At 35.2% G+C, this 18,490-nt stretch overlaps 1 protein-coding gene across 8 annotated transcripts in view; it reads right to left on the reverse strand.

The window, feature by feature from the left end:
- GRIA2 (glutamate receptor, ionotropic, AMPA 2) overlaps positions 1–18,490 on the reverse strand; it is a 116,856-nt gene that overhangs the window by 56,285 nt on the left and 42,081 nt on the right. For all 8 annotated transcript variants that reach the window (XM_005860535.2, XM_005860534.2, XM_014535014.1 and 5 more), the window contains exon 3: positions 4,572–4,811. In XM_005860535.2, the coding sequence (XP_005860597.1) occupies positions 4,572–4,811 (240 nt within the window). The remainder of the gene's footprint in view (positions 1–4,571; positions 4,812–18,490) is intronic.

An 18,490-nucleotide genomic window follows, 5' to 3' on the forward strand; every position in this document is an offset into this window, starting at 1 on the left:
GGGCCCCCCCCTCTGCCCCGGCTCATCCTGGCCCTGCTGCCCCTGCCACAGGCTCATGCCCAGTAAGTCTGGATCTGGAGAGGCTTGCAGCAGCGCTCACCAGCCGTGAGCCCTGCATCTGGTGCACATTGGTCAGCAGAGCGGCGCTCCTGCTGTGGGAGCACACTGACCACCAGGGGGCAGCTCCTGCATTGAGCATCTGCCCCCTGATGGTCAGTGCACATCATAGTGACTGGTCATTAGGTCATTCAGTCATTCGGTCACTTAGGCTTTTATATATACATATATATATATTCAAAAATAATTCTGTATTTAATTCATTGACATAGATAACCCTATTAGCCTATAGTTCAAAACGTATTTAAGGTCTATCTACCAACTCTCTATGGAGGAATAATAAACAGTTTTTAGAAAGAGCACTGGGTCATAAAGTATTGCCAGGCCGTTGCCACATGTTTGGATAAATAGAAGACACCAGCAGTCCTAAAGGTTTCACAGCAACCCATGAACATTTTCAGCAGTCCTCTCACCCATCTTTGAAAGAATCAAAAATGACCTGTACAAAGATCAGGAGACATCTATGTTCTCTTCTGTTTACAACTGGGATGCACTCTCTGGACTGTGGCTCAGCACTGGATGTCATGAGTAATTGGATGCAGGGAAGGTTTTACTGTTAAGAGCAGTGCAGAGAAGCAGCATGGAAGCACTTTGAGTCTTTTTCATCTAGTTCATTGCAGGGCAGAATGTTGGGGAGCCATTTTCATGCTTGTGCCCTCTGCTGTTCCAAAGAACATCAATTCTTTTATTTAGAAATTAAAAATTTTAAATATGGTTACCTGATCTAGACCATCAGAAAATAAAGCTTATTAAACACAGAAAAATAAATTTAAAAGCATATCATTCCAGAAGAACATACCAAATCCATTGAAATTGAACCATGCAGAGATGTAAGTTGAGATGAAATTATGGAACCTATTTTTAAAAGCATGTGTACTGTGAGTAAAGAGAACATAGATGCATCCTCAACTCCTGTAGTGCTAAAATAAGAGGGTGCTTCCCTGAACTGTAAAAACAAACAAACAAATAATGGCTTAAGAACCAAAGGAAAGAAACAAGGTCATGTGATGAATGCATAAATAAACTTTTATGCATGTAATATGATGGCAAAACTATAAAATTATTATAATAAGAAAAAAATCCCATTTCCATGAGTCAAGTAAAACACTAAGTTAAGGTCAAATCTTATGCCAGTGTTTTGAGTCTTACACACTTATCCCCGAAAATAGTTGCAGATGAAAGGCCAGTGCAATACTCTTCATATTAAAACATGAGCAGCTATTTAATAAAAATGTAAAGATGAATCCATAATGTCATTTTTGGCTTTAATATATAATTACTTAATATTATAACTCTACTGTTCTCTCAACAATGCACTTGAACTCAAATTCATTTGTATAATTTAATGACTGGAGATTATCTCATCACTTAAATTTCATTCAATAATTCTAAAGTGTTAATAAAATCATTTTAAATGTCTAGGGTTCTTTTCACAAGTACATAAATCCATCCCCCTTCACCACATCATTCCCCAGAGCTTTCCTTTCTTTAGTCTTTCAAATACTAGAGTTTCTTTTTTCTATTTATGTCAGCTGTTGTCTACTTAAATGTTCTCAAAAGTTCAGTTTCAACTAGAGGGCACAGTGAGGGCAAAGTATGTCCCTAAAGTAAAAATGCCACCTTCAACTTTGTGAAACGGTAAAGAGAATTCATCTTCTGATCCTTGGATTTAGCAAGCAAGATGCAGCAGGTTCTAACATCATCTCAAACTTAAAATACACAGAGGCTAAACCCATTCACTTCTTACCACTATTTATTGACTATCAACTCTGTCTCAGCATTATCTTAAGCACTGAGTGTACAATTAAGAACTGTACACCAGTGTCCTGGGTCCTGCTTGGGCATTGCCTTCCTGAGGTTTATAGCCAGATCTTAAATAAAAAGGACAATCCTTAGCCTGCATGATTAAAACAGTCCCTGGAATATAGTGGAAGTTCAGTAGCACTCCTTGGGTGAAGGAATGAACACCATTATTAATCATAAATTGTGATAAGTACTATGTAGGAAAAGAAGAGATTGCTTTGAAAGAGAATAACAGTATGAAATGCATCTCTGTGGAAATGATATATAAACAGATATGAAGGGAGAAAAAGAATTAGAGATGTGTGCAGACATTTGAGGTGAAAGACTTTGGTTCATCTGAGAGGCAAATGAAGGTTAGTTATGTGGATTTAGCTTATTGAGTGGGCTGGACAGTAGGATAAATTGGCAGGAACCAGTGTTAAAGCTGTGCTAAGAATTTTCAATTTTATATGCATTATAATGAGAAGTCATTGAAGTGTTTTAAGCAAGAGAGTGATGTGTTCAGAGAAGCATTTAAAAATTCTGGCTACTTTGTGGACCTGAGTTAAATAAAAATAAGTGTGGAAATGGAGAGACAATGGGATAAACATATGACAGTGGCTTGGTCTGGAGTCAGGGAAATGAAAAAGAAGAGTGTCTAGAGATAAAATATATTTAGTTGGAAATCACATCAATAGAATGCAAGGCTGAAAGAGCTGCTGAGAATACTCCCAATTTAAGGCTAGTTTTATTAACATAATGGAGTACTCAAGGAGTTTAGACACTAAGAGGAAAGACTTAAGATTTGGCTCAGTTCTATAAGGCTTTTTACCACATTAATATAAAGTATGGTTCAGAATTATCCAGCACATTGGAGTCCATATTCACATTAAATAGTTCTGTGTTTTAGTTTTCCATTCGCCATGGAAGAGCAAAGCGCTCCTTCTCAAATCCTGGAGAAAAAGTTGTTGACAAGGCAAATTTTTCAGCTTGTATAGTGCTGACTCATTTTTCCACTGAGCATTCTCATTGTCAGGACTGGGAGGACGGGGCAGAGAATCAGACACCTAGCTGAGCACTCCTGACTCGGGCCTCCTGCAGCAAATGATTACAAACTGATCAATGGAGAATTGGTTGACGGCTGGCTCTCTTCCTGTCTGCCCTTGTGGGTTAACAAGGTGCCCTGTCTTGGTGGAAACAGGCTTCTGTTTTCATTCGAACCTTTAAATATTCCAGGAAGCAAGCTACTGAAGAAGAGTACTTAGGTACTCTTACAATAATGGTTCTTAACCCTTTCCAGTTTGGTTATGGATACTCCTTCTAGAACAGTGGTTCTCAACCTTCCTAATGCCGCGACCCTTTAATACAGTTCCTCATGTTGTGGTGACCCCCAACCATAAAATTATTTTCTTTGCTACTTCATAACTGTAATTTTGCTACTGTTATGAATCATAATGTAAATATCTGATATGCAGGATGTATTTTCATTGTTACAAATTGAACATAATTAAAGCATAGTGATTAATCACAAAAACAATATGTGATTATATATGTGTTTTCCGATGGTCTTAGGTGACCCCTGTGAAAGGGTCGTTCGACTCCCAAAGGGGTCGCGACCCACAGGTTGAGAACTGCTGTTCTAGAAAATTACATAAATGATGATGTGCACAAAATGTTCATACAATTTTAGGTAGTACACAGACCCACTGACGCTGAATCGTGGACGCAGGGATGGTTAAGATATCTGGGATACTACATTATGTGAATCAGGCAGGTCTACTAATATTAAACTTCTCAACAATGGACAGGGAAAACACAAGGAAGGACCACCCCCAAAATAAAATTTGTATAATGAGCCAAGACACTATCCAATTAGCATGCTAATCAAGAACATCTCATTATAAACAATCAGATAGAATTGTGAAATAAACATGAATCTGGTGTCAGAAAACCTTTGTTCAGCAGGATTACATATCGCAGAACCATGAGCAGGCTATAACTTGTCTGAGATTCAGCAATCCCATTTTAAAGCAGAGTTAAATAATAATGGTAACTACCTGATAAAACTTTTGCACTTGAAAATATGTGATAACTATAAATTTATGTAGCAGTTCTTATTTATGTACTAGAGTATGAAATTCGTGCATGGGTAGGGTCCCTAGGCCTGGCCGGTAATAAGGGCTGATTGGGGATTTCCTTCATTTCGTGCTGCCCCCTGGTGGTCAGCGCACATCATAGTGAGCGATCAAATGCCCAGTCTCCGGTCGAACTCCCGAAGAGACACTTTGCATATTAGCCTTATATATATATATATAGATTACTACAAATTTTACTTCAACCAATTTTCAAGGCAACCACTTTACTGACCTTGAGCTAGTAATCTAGTCACCACAGAGTTTTAACTGCTGCTACCAGAAGTGCTTTCTACATTACAGCTGGGCCTTCGGCTGACACCGTCTATATCTGTAAATTGTACATTCACAATTTTTTTTTATTTTTACTCTAAATATGTTTCCCAGGTTTTGAATTGCATTTTTCATTTACACAGCAAAATTAAACCATGTAACCTTTGAACTTTAAGACAGCTAGGTAGATCTGTAATGTCCCATATAAGTGTCAAGTTAGGCATTGAATTTGACCCATTATCAAGGGATAGGGATATTTTCACTTACCTCTGTCACTGTCATAGAGGTACGCAAACTTGTCCCACTGATAGTATTCAATCAAGCTAAGAAGGGCTCCTTTGAGGTCAGGTCTCATCTGAATGACAAATGGGTGTGTGCCATCAGTTGGGAAGCTGGGAGTGATGAAGGAGACATGGAGTGTTCCACAAAATGATGTGATGGTATTTACAGACTTCTTGTCATAAAATCCAAAAATAGCATAGACTCCTCTTGAAAACTGGGAGCAGACTAGAAGAATAAGGAACACAGAAAGGATAAGTTATTAACATTGGCATACAATCATGGATTTACTTGCAACTTAATGTCCTTTTATATAAAATAAAAAATAATCAACAATTAAAAGAAATATGAAGTTTATATCAATCAATGATCCATCAAATGTAGGAGCACTTATTTACTTAGTATTCTATTTAAGGAATTCAAAGAATTATAAAACATCAAAATAATAATTCTAGGTTTATGAAAATACCTACATTATTTTTTAACAAACTATGTGAATGTAAACATATTTTAGGACAGCCTCATTAAAAAAGGGGGTACAATTAAAAACCATTAGTTATAAGAACAAACTATAGTTAGAGGGGGTTTATACATATTTATAATAGCTCATTCCCTATAATATTGATTCCTTTAAAAGGCTTTGTTGTGCTAATGATACTTTTCTACCAGAAGGTCAGTGTGATTATGAAGCATATCACCTACTGATGATGCAAACTTATTTAAGAGAAGTTGGGTGCAAGACTCTCATCACCCATATCATATCACTGGAGGGAAACCTCTTTCTCACCTATATCACTTGGTCAGGTAGTAACTAAATGAATTTCAGAACACTTAATTTTTATCTTTCCATGGACTTAACTTATCCCATATGTTCTACTCAGACAAAAAAAAAGACTATTACCAACATTTTTTGGCTTAGGACCATCATTATTAGGACCATATATATATTTGTAAGTTCCCATGACTCACACAATCCCTTATCCTTTAAGACTGTATTTCAGTGAATGGCATATGACACTACCTTCCTCACTACTTATAGTCAGACCATCACTAAGCATTGCTCATTCTAATACCTAAATGTACTGAAATGTGGTCCACTTCTTTCTATCTCCATTCTAATCCTAGTTTACTACCACATGCACTTACATTGTGCTTGCTTTGTGCCTGGCATGTTCCCTGATACATTAACTCATTTATTTCTGATGATGACCCTTGAGGTAACAACTATTATTATTCCTAAATTACTGATAGGAAAATTGATACATAGGGAGACTAAGTGATTCACCCAAAGTCTCACAGCTAGTAAGTATGCTGTGCTCAATCCTCGGCAACCTGGATTCAGAGTTGATGCTTTTAATTGATTTTTGGAATACCTACCCAACTTTCCTCCTTCATCCAATTATGCTCCTTCCATTCTATTCCCCACAATATAGTCAAAATAAATTTCAAAACACAAATCTAAACATATCCCTTTGAGAAGTAGGGTTTACCTTTTCCAAGATTCATGCCCTGCAAGGCCCTATGGAAATGATTCATGTCGACCCAGTGCTTAAGAGCACCATTTCAAGTCAGTCACATGGCTTTGAGTGAATAAATTCCTGATATTTAAGAGTTGTTTCAATCCAAGGAATACAAATCAGCTATCCACAAACATAATCTAACAATCCAGAGCATAATATCAAAAACATCTTTTTAAATTAATTAACCCCATTTAAAGGACAGGACCAATATTATCTTATTTCATTTCATCTTTCAAAAAAACAGATGTGCTTTGTAATTAAGAATTATGTAAAAATAGATTTTCTTAATAAAGAAAAACTGCTAAAATATACACAGACTCTAGTAATCAATTTTCAGACAATCAATAAGTAACAGGCAGTAATATTTAGCAACTATTGTATGATATGAAAAAAGGAAAGCAAGATTGGCTATTTGTTTGAGTATCAAATATTCATATTTTCCTTTAAATATTTACTAATCTTCAACTCATCCCCATTTTTCTAACAAAATTTTCTAAGATTTCTAAGTTACATCTTTATAATAATATATCAATTGAAATCTTTTCCTTTATTACCAATCTTCTGTAGAACAGTCTCATGTATCTCAGAAAACAAATGAATATATTTCTTTACATTTATTTCATACTTTAACATAAAGCAAAGATGAGATTCCTGTCTTTTATTCATGTTTATATTTTTGTCTTTGCCCGACTACAGAAGTTGAAAATAACTTTTAATGTGTTTGACTATACTCATTTTTCATATACATGAAAAAGTCCTTCCATTGTGAAAACCCATCTAGGAAAAATTTGTGGTAGTTTCTTATTTTATACATGGATATATGTGTACTAACATGTATATCTTAAATCTTAATTTTGTTCAGAAATTGATGGCTCCATATGGCATAGAAAAGGGGGAAATTGCTACAAAATTCTCTCTGGGTCTACTTCATTTTATTTCCTTCAGTGTTGGTATGTCATCTAAATAGTACAGGAATAACAGGCAGTGTTATTTATTAACAAGACCTCCTCTCATCTTAAGTAAAATAGCTTCTGTGATAGGAATAGCAGCCACAGCATCAGCAGAATGCTCGATAACGGATGCCACTGTTTGAATGCATAGGCAATCTTACTAAGGAGCCATATCTTTCATTTTCCATTTGTTTTAGACTCTGGAGTGAGTTGTCAGGGGGCCTCCTGATTACCAGAGCCATCTGGAAACATTTGGCTGTGGCCCAACAACAGGCCCGCACTGTGCAAAACTCCAGAAGTTATCACAATTCTCCTAACTTAGAAGGCACTTTTCTTCCCAGGCAATTCAGCTAATTCTCCAATTAACATAATTTTATAAAAATGGCCTTTCTTTCCTGACTATCCCTAGTCTCTCTCAACCCTCTTCCTTTATTCTTTATCTCTTCCTGGCACATATTCAGTTTTCTATTTGTCTATAGCCTCTATTTTTCTAGATATTTCTTAATGTGTCTTTTCTACACATACAAATAACTGCCATTTGGTCAAAATTGTTCATGTTCAATCTTACCTTTGGACAGTCACTGTCCCTGTCCCCAACCATGATATGAATATTATTGTGATTTACAATTAAGAAATGCTGACTTTCCTTCGCTAGTGTTGCTCAGTTGGTTGAGTATCATCCCATGCACCCAAAGATTGCTGGTTCAATTCCTGGTCAGGGCACATACCCAGGTTTCAGGTTTGATCCCCAGTTGGGGTGCGTATAGGAGGCAACTGATAAAGGTTTCTCTATCATATCAATGTCTCTCTCTCTCTCTCTCTCTCTCTCTCTCCCCCCCTCCCTCTCTTATCCCTCCCTCTCCTTCTCCCTCTTGCTCTCCATCTCCCTTCCTCTCTCTCTCTAAAAAATCAATAAAATATATTTTTAAAATAAATAAAGTAATGGCTGGCTTGAACTAAGGTGTTTTGCTTACCCAGTTTGCAGTGACCATCTCATGATTAAAAACTTAGTGCCATACTCTAACACTCTACTCTCAAAATATTCAAGAGTATTTTTGCATTCTAATACTGAAGTTCTCCTCAATATAATGTGGACACGTGACACTATTGACACAATTCACAAGGAAATGAGTTCCTTGTTCTGCTAACGTCATCTATAAACATCTGTTTTATTCTACTTTATTCATTCCAGTATTAAGGGGAATTTACTACGGGGAAACAGCATTACTGTTAAAATTACTCCTCATTTGATTAGCAATACAATTACTCCTCATTTGATTAGCAATACAATTTCTCATGTTGACCTTTACCTTATCCCCCAACAATGCCTTCAAAATTTAAAGCCATTTCCCTAACTTATATCCATCCTCAAAGAAGGAAAATTTACTGTCACTGAGAATATCCAAATAATGTGTCACAAGCTCTGGATATGCAAAGACAATGCTCTAAAATGAGTTAGTACCACCATCTTATACATAGTTATTATTTTCTTACATCAAGTCCTGAAACGGAGGAAGGAGCAGAAAGGCTCTCCGTTTCCTAATCCATACCATTACCCCATGACACACTCTTATGAATTTCTGAATAATTATTCTGATTAATATTAGAACTGCAGTTGTTATGTCTTAAGACTCAAAGCTGATTGCAAAGTGGTAAAGATGCTCTTACTGAGCTCTACTTTAATTAAAAATTTAATATCAACTTTGAGAAACTCAGCAAAGAGGAGTCCTTTTCAAAGACACGCTAGGTCAAACAGCAGAAATGATAATCTCCTGGGTGTAAGTAACTTGCTGATTATTCTACTTTTCGTTATAAACCCAGATGATATAAGCCAATAGCAGTGCTGATGATGCATCCAACGCACATCTTTTTCTCTTGGGTCATTCTGCTCATTGGTGCTGCTAATGTAGCATACTCGGTACAGTATGGAGAACCTTGCATGGTTATTTAGTACAAAGGCAGGAAGAACAGGGCGCGATTTATTTTTGTTTTACATTCTGTATATTTATAAATCACCATTCACTTCAGTGAAACAGCGTGGACTGCTTCCTAAGCAGGAATGGAGTCAGCTCCTTTGCAACTTGTGTAAGGTGTGGTGAAGATTCATCACTATGCAGTCATGGCTTCAAAATATAGAGACCACAGAAAATCTCACTCCTTTCATCCTTAAACTTCTGACACTACTCTTATAAACTTGGACCCTGATTTTACTATTGAAAGTTCCCTATCATTTAAGTTGTGATCTAGCCATGGTATCCAATAAACTTTTTATCAGATCAAGCTTTCTTACTTTCTCTGAATTTATTAGTCAAACACTTGCTTCTTGAAATAACCTCTCCATACCACTACTAGTTTCCCTCTCTTTCAATTCCTTCTCTACATTTCTGCCAAGTAAAATCACACCATGTTGGTACTTTTCCTCTCCAATTTCAAAAGGAATTCTCCAAGGATTTGTGTTACAATTTTTTTCTTCTCATTTTACATTCTCTTAGTGGTCTCCTTCCTTTTAACATGGTTAGATTCAACTTTTTATGCACGTTTCTCAAAACTTCATTGTCACCTCAGTTGTGTCCCCTTATCTAGTTTTACTGAAAAAAATACATATTGTAAATATTTGATGTCACTAACATGATGTTGGGTTTAGAAAATGCCAGAACAAATGGGATAGACAGAGTCACTTCTGAGCTGGAGTTCATAGATGTAATCTCACCCTCAAGGGTCTTCCATTAGAAAACTTCTAATTCTATATCATTCCTACTAATTCCAAAAAATCAAGGAGAGAAAACCCTAAAATCTTATCCTGTAAATCATGTATTTGTGTTGATTTTTTTCCTTTTTGCTCATGGCATCATCACTCTTGCAATCATTGATTGTCTATATTTTTAAGAATAATCAATTTATTACTCTTCCTTGTTCTGCTCATGTCATCTATAACCATTTTTGTTTTATTCTACTTTATTTACTAATATATACTGTAAACATACTGTATATAATTGTGTAGCAAATATACTGTATATACATTATAGTACAGATATACTGTATATTCTGTATAGTACAAATACATACTGTAAATATACCACATATGATTACTTTTTAAATGATGCACTTCATGATTATTTCATGTTATTTCCTCGCTAGTGTGATTTTTAATTAAAATACTTATTTCTAGACCTGAAGTATGAATTTTCTAGAATAAAAAAGAAAAAAATAGAAGTACCTAAAATACTTACCATTGTTTTACATTGTCCAAAAGACTATTAACTTTAATCTCAAACATTAACTACCACAGAAAAATTACTATTCTGTCTCCAATGATCTTGGGGCTCTGACCTTAGATGTAGCAGTTGTAGAGGCTAAAAGTGAGAACAACCTGAGATCGAATCCTGATGTTGCTGTTATTTAGTTGAACTTGATTGGGCAAGTTGCTTTGTTTTCCTCTCTCTTAGCTTAATAATGTGTAAAAGAGGATAGTGATATTACTTGCCTACCTCACTGAGATGAGCAGTATTAAAGAAAAAAAATTAGCTGAAACTGTGCTGGCAAGTAGTAAGCCCTATGCAAATCTCTCACGACCTCCCTACTTATAGTCCATGTTCGAATCAATGTTGATACTAAATTACTCATCTTTTTCCTATAGCACAAAATTCCCCAGCTCCATGAGACATGTGTTCATGTGTTAAAATCACACTCACATTTTCAGAATGTGAGAATCATTTCTGACTTCATCCCTTCCTTTATCCTTAGCTTGCAAATTGTCACCACATACAGCCTATTTGACCTCTCAAATCTGTGCTCTTCAGCTCTGCTGACATTGCCTTAATGTGCCCCTTAAATATTTATTGACTGGATTGCTGCATTAACTTCCCAAATAGCCATCTTCATAATAAATCTCTTTCCTATCATAGTAGATATAATCCTCCTGATTAAAATCCATCATTGTCTTCCCATTGCTTAGAGCAGTGGTTCTCAACCTGTGGGTCGCGACCCCTTTGGGGGTCGAACAACCCTTTCACAGGGGTTGCCTAAGACCATCGGAAAACACATATATAATCACATATTGTTTTTGTGATTAATCACTATGCTTTAATTATGTTCAATTTGTAACAATGAAAATACATCCTGCATATCAGATATTTACATTACAATTCATAACAGTAGCAAAATTACAGTTATGAAGTAGCAACGAAAATAATTTTATGGTTGGGGGTCACCACAACATGAGGAACTGTATTAAAGGGTCGCAGCATTAGGAAGGTTGAGAACCACTGGCTTAGAGAATAACACATGACAATGCTCAGATGTTATCTGTTCAGTGTGGTCTGAGTTACATGCTTCTCCTACCTGTGAAAGCGGTCTCCACTTTTGTATTATAGCCTGGGTTACAATGGTCTTGCTTTGCCCTCTCTGAGCTAATTGAAAGCAGAGAATGAAGTGCTGCTTAGCTCTAAATGCAATCTGTTTAGTGTGGTCTGAGTTACGTGCTTCTCCTACATGTGAAAGCGGTCTCCACTTTTGTATTGTAGCCTGGGTTACAATGGTCTTTCTTTGCCCTCTCTGAGCTAATCGAAAGCAGAGAATGAAGTGCTGCTTAGCTCTAAATGCATGGCATATCAATTAGCTGGCACAGAGCAAACAGTTGATAAATGTCATGCAATAAAATATCAACTCTTCCATGAAGGGTGTCTTGCTTACTATCAACTAAATATGATTTTCCCTGATTATGAAATCCATCAGCATTCTGTCTTTACCTCCCTCATGGCCTGATGTATAATATTTGTGAGTGTGTGGGGGGATGGAGGGGGTGACCTCCTTGAAGGCAGGGGTCAGTGTGAGAAGAGAATGAGAATACCTGAATTGGAAGTCTAGCTTTAGCCTTCCATGGCCATCTGGTAGAAGAATCACTGAATCTGAGCCTCAGTTTCCTTGTCTACTGAATGAGGATTTTAATTCCTATCCAGCCTACCTTAGAGGAATATTTAAATTTTAAATTAAATAATATAAAGAGAAGTACTTGGGAAATATAAATCATTACATAAATGTGTTAATGACAATAAATCCAACCATAATGATTTTTATATTCTCTTCAATGCTAAATTTAGAAAATTTTCATAAGTATGTTATTAAATATTTGTTGAGTGACCACAAGATCTGAACCAATTAGATAACAAAGATATAAACCAGGTTCTTGTATTAAAATTTCATTTCTGTTGATACTGGGGTATTTTGGGAATTAGATCATTACAATATTTTCTTCTTTAACTATCATACTAAAATATAACTAATGTTACTTTAAAATTACTTGTGCAATTTAGTCTGCCAGTTCTCATAATAGGGGGGAAAAACCACAATTATTACTATGAGAAGACAATAATTGGAATGTTTGTGAAATTTTATTATTGTAAGCTTTCAAAATGTCTTTTATTTGTGTGGAGAAATTGTACCAAGAGAGGTGAAGTTAAGTCCATACATAGTCTGGGATGCAGTAGAAACCTAAAAAAAGAGGTGACTTCTTTGTCTTGGACATATGTCCGGTAACACATATTGGATTCAGAAATATCCTCAGGTATCCTCACAATCTCAAATGTCTTATTTCTCTAATTCAATAGACTTTTTCAAGTCTGAAAACTTATCAGGAGCAACATTTATTCCCTTAAAAAATAGAACTGTTGTAACCTATGATACGTAACATTTGATTTCCCCTATATAAACCTAGGAGAATATTAAAAATGGAACTATAATTCTTTTACTCTTAGACTATTTAGGTAAATACAATATGCTATTCTCACAATAAAATGAAGGAAAACTTCATTTTATTCTCTTCATTATTAGGATTATTTTAAAGTTCATATGCTACTGGGGCACCTTCTTTTCTTATCAATTTACAGGAAGCATTTCCCACTTGGGAGCTGACATGACAGCTTAGCGCCTCTCATAAAACTCAGAGCCCAGCACGATACTAGCATTGACACGCAGTATATAGCTATTGAATGACACACTAAATGATTCAAAGAAAACATGAAGAATAATAAATATTCACCACACCGACATTTTCTATAAACTGCCTCACTGATGATGTTCCATATAGCCCTGCCACAAATCTTTACTATGATAAATCATGTCCCATTTACATACGTTTTGATTCAATTTTTCATACAAATACTAAATGTGATGCATCATCACTCAATAGAAGACAATGAAGTTGTAGTCATACATTTTTCTTTCCCTCTCACAAACATTTATCCTTCCTGACCTTTGTGTTGTGTTTGCTGAGCAAGGTGAAATGTCATGAGTTTATTGCTGTTGCCCATATTATATGCAGCTCTAAAAAATCTATAACATTTATTCTGGCTTCATTCATCATCTGGGAGAGCAAGGCAATAGGAGAACTGGCAGTAACAGGCAATAACTCTCATGTGAATTTTAATGATGGGTTCTGGACACTTAATGAAAGAGAATTACCTCCGTTTATATAAGATGCTATTTCACAAAAGATAGTCCCATTCTTCATCCTTGGGTATGTATTTCCTCCTCATAAATACACATAGTTCTACCTTCTGCAATTTCTTGCTCTACTTCTGCTCTATGTAAGTTCTGTGTACCGCATGCCCAGATGCGATGTAGATGTTGTGGATAAGGAGTGCCAGGCAGAATGCCTGGAGGCCTGGCATCCAAGCCCCATTGCAACACCAGCCAGCTGTGTGCTTCTGGCAAAATGCAGCTTTCAAATGTCTCAGTTCCCTCAGAGGCCCCGTGGAGCTCAAACTTGGAATTGCACGGCCAAATATCAAGGATAGAAATTATACAAAATGTCAGGTGGTACATATTTATTATTCATCATATTCTTACTTATGTAAATGAGTCTGTGAGAGGCAATACATTTTTGCACATTAAATTCTACCATTCTCTTCATGTTTGATTAGTCTTTCTCCCTTTTCCTCTTTTTTCTTATCTTTCTTCTCCTTTCCACTTATCCAGTCTCCTCCTTCTGTTTTGTTTGTTTTTTACTTTTCTACTTTATCTTTATGCTTACCTTTAGTCTATGAGGAGTACTTTAAGCTCCATAGCACTCTTAATCCTGATGCCTAAAGAAATGTCTAAAGCAATTGGAATGTAATCCGAATGTAGTTAGAATATTCAAAATTAAAGGACTATGTTTATTCCAAAATGTAGATCTGATATTTTAGCACAACATGTTTAGCTTTTGTGATCAAAAACTATTTTAAAGTATAATAGAAAAATTTTCAAATACCTAGATTTTTATGTAAGTGAATTTTTCTTTGAGTAACAGGCAGAAAGAAAAGAATTGCATCGCCTCGCTTGTCTGGATGCTCTCCAATTAGATCCAATAACCCTCTTGCTTGTGTATGGCCCGGAGTTTCTATCACAGGACTTTCTTGCTCATGCCCACTGTTGGCAAGTGAGAGGGTTTCTATTTAGATGCCTCAGCACTTATATGTTAACTCGTGAGTTTATTAAAAGAGGGGAACTTTAATATAACATAATGAACAATTATGTAAATATACTGAAAAAGATACTACCATTAGCATGCATCCATAAATTGCTAAGTAACTGGAGGAATGAACTTTCGCACAATGAACTCTCATGCTTGATGCAATGGACCTGGTAAAATTGGACCTGGAGCTAATGTTTGGTAGCGGAGCATATGGCATTTTATGTTAACGTTGCCCAAAGGGCCTGCCTGCTTCACTGTCACACCCTCTTCAGTAAGAGGAGCGAGGATAGAAAAGAGTTCCCTCAAGAAAAGATTACTAACTCACTTTTTGGCCCTTACATTTATTTTGTTAATAGAAATGAAAGGTTGATAACTAAAAAAACAACAGGAATAAACTCTTATACAAATTTAAGCACGCATATTCCTTAAAAGGTATAATTTGCCTTTGAGGACTGCATTGCCCAGAGGCAACCCCTGTAACAACTATTTGGTGTGATCTTCCACACTTGTAGTTCTAGTTAGAGTTGATTGTGTTTGTTGATTCTGTTTTGTTACATTTATGATTAATTAGACCATATGGCAATTGTCCCGAGACTTGCTTTGATATATGGCAAAGAAATTGCGATGTTGGTAAAGACTTGGTTCATTCTTTTAAATCACTACCCAGTGTTCCCTCATTTGGATGTATTATTATTTCATTAACATTCCCTGAGATATTTAGAGTTTGATGAATTTTTGCTACTACAAACAAGGCTACGAACATGTCAGGATTTTCATCTTTGTACACTTGAGCTAGTATCTCTGCAGGGCAGATTATTAAACATGAAATTGCTTGTTATGCTGAATAAAATGTTAATATTGTTATCAAATTATCACCCAAAAACAGTATACCACTTCATTATATCCATTAAAATAAGATAGATTCTTATTTTTTGGTGTTCTTCACTGACGGTGGATATTTCTGAACCTTTTAAAATTTTTACTAATTTGACATGTGAAAATACTATTTCATTGTTGTTTTAGTAATGACAATTTACTTTTTTGTATCCTTACAAAAGAAGGCATTACATTTAGGGTTTTTCCAAGTATTAACTCTTAAAACTAATTATATCCATATGGGATAGAATATTACCCTCATTTCACAGATCAAAAAATCACTTGAAAACAAGTAATTTTCTAAGGTCACACTAGAAAATTATAGTGTGTGTCAAACCTAAGCAGCCTGACTCCAGAGATTGTTCTTTTAGCCATTGTTCTATACTCTTGTTTTGTTTATAATGACATTTTTAACCAAGTTATCAATCTTTTCTTGATGACTCCTAGATTTTCTGTCTTGTATAATAAGAATTTCCCATATTAAGAATTTTAAAATGTTATGTTATATTTTATTCTATAATTATCCCTTTTATAATTAATTCTTCTCATATTAATATTTGGAATATAAACAAGTAGAAATTTAACTTTGTTTTCACATAGATATTCAATTTTCCAACCCCTTTAATGTACTTTTATTGATTCCCCCTTGATTTTTTTTATTTTTTATTTTTTTTTTAAATTTCTTTATTGGTTAAGGTATTACAAATGTGTCTTCATTTCCCATTAACCCCCACCCATTGCTTTTTAAAGAGAGTCCTTGATTTTAAATATCATCTTTATTATATGCTAATTTTCTGTTTGTGTTTGGGTCTATTTCTGAAGAAGAAAACAATGGTTAATTATTATGCCTTTTTGGAAATAACCGTTGCTTTTAAATTATTTTGCAAAATCTTTCTATTGATTTAGTTTTTTTCATTCCACATTTGAATTGAAATACAAATTAATTGGTAGAGATTAACATTTGTAACATTAACTTTAGAGACAATAGCTCAGATCTGTTTTATGATTTTTTAGTAAAGTTGTACACTTTTATTCATACTTCTTATTAGTTTATCCCTAGATATTTTGTTGCTTTATTACTACTGTTGTCAGACATTTACATTTTCTGTCAGATATTTTTTCTTCATATTTCCTATTTAGATATTTCTCATACTTAGGAAAGCTGTTGAACTTTCAAATGATAATTTTATATCTTGTGATCTTATTGAACTCTCTTATCACTTTTATGAGCATTTTGGTTAAGTTTCCCAAGTTCACACAGCTAGTGGTATAGATCTAGAATTTGAACCCAGACCATTTAGAACCAACTAGAAAATTTCACACATAAAATCTTGGGAAACAGCCCTGACCGGTTTGGCTCAGTGGATAGAGCTTCGGCCTGCGGACTGAAGGGTCCCGGGTTCGATTCTGGTCGATGGCATGTACCTTGGTTGCGGGCACATCCCCAGTGGGTTGTGTGCAGGAGGCAGCTGATTGATGTTTCTCTCTCATCAATGTTTCTGGCTCTCTGTCCTTTCCCTTCTAAAAAATCAATAAAATATATTTTTTTAAAAAGTTGCTAGAAGTTCTCATCACAAGGAAAAAAAATTTTTTTAATTAAAAAAAAAGCTTGGGAAACATACTGCAATAGATAAAAAATAATAATTGAATTCCAGAGTAGTGATATGTATTCCACATCAAACAGATATGAGAGGGAAATGATCTCCCCAGCCTTTATTTAAAGTTCTTTTTGAATATATATTCTTAAGATATGGACCTAGTGTGTGTGTGTATATGCGATTTGCATGCTTGCTACCTTATGATTCCAATAGGTTTAAAGTAAATCCACCATAAAATTAAGAATGACATGAACAGACATTGCATTTAAAAAGAGACATAGGAGGTTTATACAAAAATCTTAAAATGCTCAACCACACTAAAAAATCAGGGAAATGTTCATTAAGACCAACTGCGTCTACAAATTGACAAAAGTGAAAAATCTGATGATACCAGAAATTGATATAATATAAAAACAAGAACTTACATACTGATAGCAGATATATAAATTGATACAACCTTTTTGGACAACTATTTATTAGGCAAGATCCTGTTGAATTAAAGAAATATTCACCAGCAATTATTCCTTTCTTAGGCATATGCCCTGAAATACTGAGAAATGTACACAGGGAGACACCATGTATAATATCCATGGCCACATTATTTGTACTACCAAATATCCAAAACATCCTTCCACAAAAAACCACATACCATGGTATATCTAATGGAATAGTATACATCAGTAAAAAAAGAAAAATTGTGTTCCATTTTTATTTCATTACTAGAGTCTCAGCATGCGAAATCCCGCGAGACCAAGACCTGCCACGCCAGCGGGACCCATCAATGCACCTCCTGGTGACCGGTCGTTTGGTCATTACAGCATTACGGCGTTATGGTCACTGGCTTTTCATAATACAGATTTTCATCTAAAACTATGAGTATATCTCAAAACATAATCTTTAGTAAGAGAAAATCAAGTTACAGCAGATGGATAAGTTGCTTGCATAATGTTAAAAATACTACATGCTCTTTTAAAAAACCGTATGAGTGATAAAACATGTAATGAAATCTATAGAAATGATGAACATCAAGTTTGAGATAATAGCTATTCTGAGAGCATGCAACTGTATTAGTAATGCTTTATTTCTTGAGCTGGGTACTGTGTATAAGGATGCTTGTTGTAATATGCTGCTTGACTTTCTGGAGGTCTGATGTTGTTAGTAAAATTATTTAAATAAATAATGGAATGATTTGGAGAGCACAGCATGTAAGAAACCTGGATCAGATAAGGATCATGTAAGCCACCAAGGATCAGATAAGGAACAGAAAACACATCATATGAAATGTGAATCCTCTAAAGTCTAAGTAGACAGAGTTTAATTTCTCTTGCAGTGTCCTAATTAGTGTGTTTTTTTTCATTCTTAATAAAGAAACTAGCAAGCCATGTTAAGAAATAAATGCTGACTACTTAAGTGCGCTCACTGGCCCAGTTCTCCTTTTCACTCAACATCAATTTCTCTCAAACTTGCTCTTCAGAGAAATTGTAACTTATGTCTTGTCAAGTGACTTCTG

Source organism: Myotis brandtii, unplaced genomic scaffold (assembly GCF_000412655.1).
Source record: "Myotis brandtii unplaced genomic scaffold, ASM41265v1 scaffold136, whole genome shotgun sequence".
NCBI lineage: Eukaryota > Metazoa > Chordata > Mammalia > Chiroptera > Vespertilionidae > Myotis > Myotis brandtii.